Raw genomic sequence first — 1,583 nt, forward strand, 5'->3', positions numbered from 1 at the left:
TGGTACTACTCTTATGGGACCACCATCGTACATGCAGTCCATCACTGAACAAAATATCATTATGTGGTGCGTGACTGTATTAGTCACTATACTAGATGCATTTCATAGTTGATCTCAGTTAATCTTCCAAGTAACCTTATTAGATAGAGATTATTGTATCCATTTTGTAGATGAGAAGGCTAAGACTCAGAGAGGTTACGTAACGGGGCTACAATCTTACGGCTAGTTTGTGGCAGACCCGAAATTGAAGCCAGTTTTGTCTGTCTCCAAGTCAAGTTTGTCTGTCTCCAATGTCTGTCTTTTCATTAAACGTTGCTATAACTATACCTAAGAGGGAAAAATTCTCCTGTGACTGAGGAGCCTCTCCAGGGCCCCCTTCATGTCCTTGTTCCTTAGGCTATAGATAAAGGGGTTCAACATGGGGGTCACCACTGTGTACATGGCAGCTGCTGCCATGTCCTTCTCTTCAGAGGCAACAGAGCACGGGCACAGGTAGGCACTGAAGAGGGACCCATAGAATACACAGACAACACAGAGATGGGAACTACAGGTGGAAAACACCTTGCCACCCCCAGCAGGGGTTCGGACCCTCAGGATGGCTGATAAAATGTGGATGTAGGAGATGACGATGCATATAAAGGGGATGACGAGTACTGTGCTTCCTAAGACAAAAAGCATCAACTCATTGATGTGGGTGTCAGAACAGGACAGCTTCAGGACAGGAGTTATGTCACAGAAAAAGTGAGCTATTTCCCCAACAACACAGAAGCACAGCCGAGCCACGAGGAGGGTATGAGTCAGGGCAACAATGTGGGTGAGAACCCAGCACAGTGCCAGCAGCAGGGCACAGACTCGGGGACTCATGACTGAGGAGTAGTGGAGGGGGTGGCAAATGGCCACATAGCGGTCATAGGCCATTACAGCTAGGAAGAAACTGTCCAGATCACCAAACATCAGAAAGAAATACATTTGTGTGAGGCAACCGGCATAGGAGATGGTATGCTGCTGAGTCTGTACGTTTACCAGCATCTTGGTAACTGTGGAGGATGTTAAACCCATGTCAACAAGAGACAGGTTGGCCAAAAAGAAGTACATGGGCGTGTGGAGGTGTGGGTCAGAGTGGACGGCCAGGATGAAGAGCACATTCCCAGTCAAGGTGACAAGATACATACACAGGAAAACTCCAAAGAGTAACTGCTGTTGCTCTGGTGACTCAGATACTCCTCGGAGGAAAAATTCAGAGATGCTGGATTGGTTTTCCATGACTCTGTAGTATCTGGAAGCTAAAACGGTCAGTTAGAATGGTTGATTTCAAAGACAACCTAACAACTGAGAGAAGATATTTGCAAATCATATATATGATAAGGGGTTCATATCCAAAATATATAAATAACTCCTACAATTCAACAACAAAAAACAAGCAATCCAATTGAAAAATGGACAGAGAATCTGAACAGACATGTTTCGAAACAGAAGATATGCAGATGGCCAACAGGCACATGAAAAGATGTTCAACATCACTAATTATTAGGAAATGCAAATGAAAACTACCATGAGATATCACCTCATGCCCATCAGAATGG

General features: G+C 44.7%; 1 protein-coding gene across 1 annotated transcript; it reads right to left on the reverse strand.

Annotated features, from left to right (window-relative positions):
• Positions 1-215: 215 nt before the first annotated feature.
• Positions 216-1,263, reverse strand: LOC101388144 (olfactory receptor 1N1). The gene has a single exon (XM_004423407.2). It carries the CDS (start codon positions 1,261-1,263, stop codon positions 328-330), a length of 936 nt encoding a protein of 311 aa, XP_004423464.1. The 3' UTR covers positions 216-327.
• Positions 1,264-1,583: the final 320 nt, after the last annotated feature.

The sequence above is a fragment of the Ceratotherium simum genome, chromosome 29 (assembly GCF_057802395.1).
Source record: "Ceratotherium simum simum isolate JZ-2026a chromosome 29, ASM5780239v1, whole genome shotgun sequence".
NCBI classification, from domain to species: domain Eukaryota; kingdom Metazoa; phylum Chordata; class Mammalia; order Perissodactyla; family Rhinocerotidae; genus Ceratotherium; species Ceratotherium simum.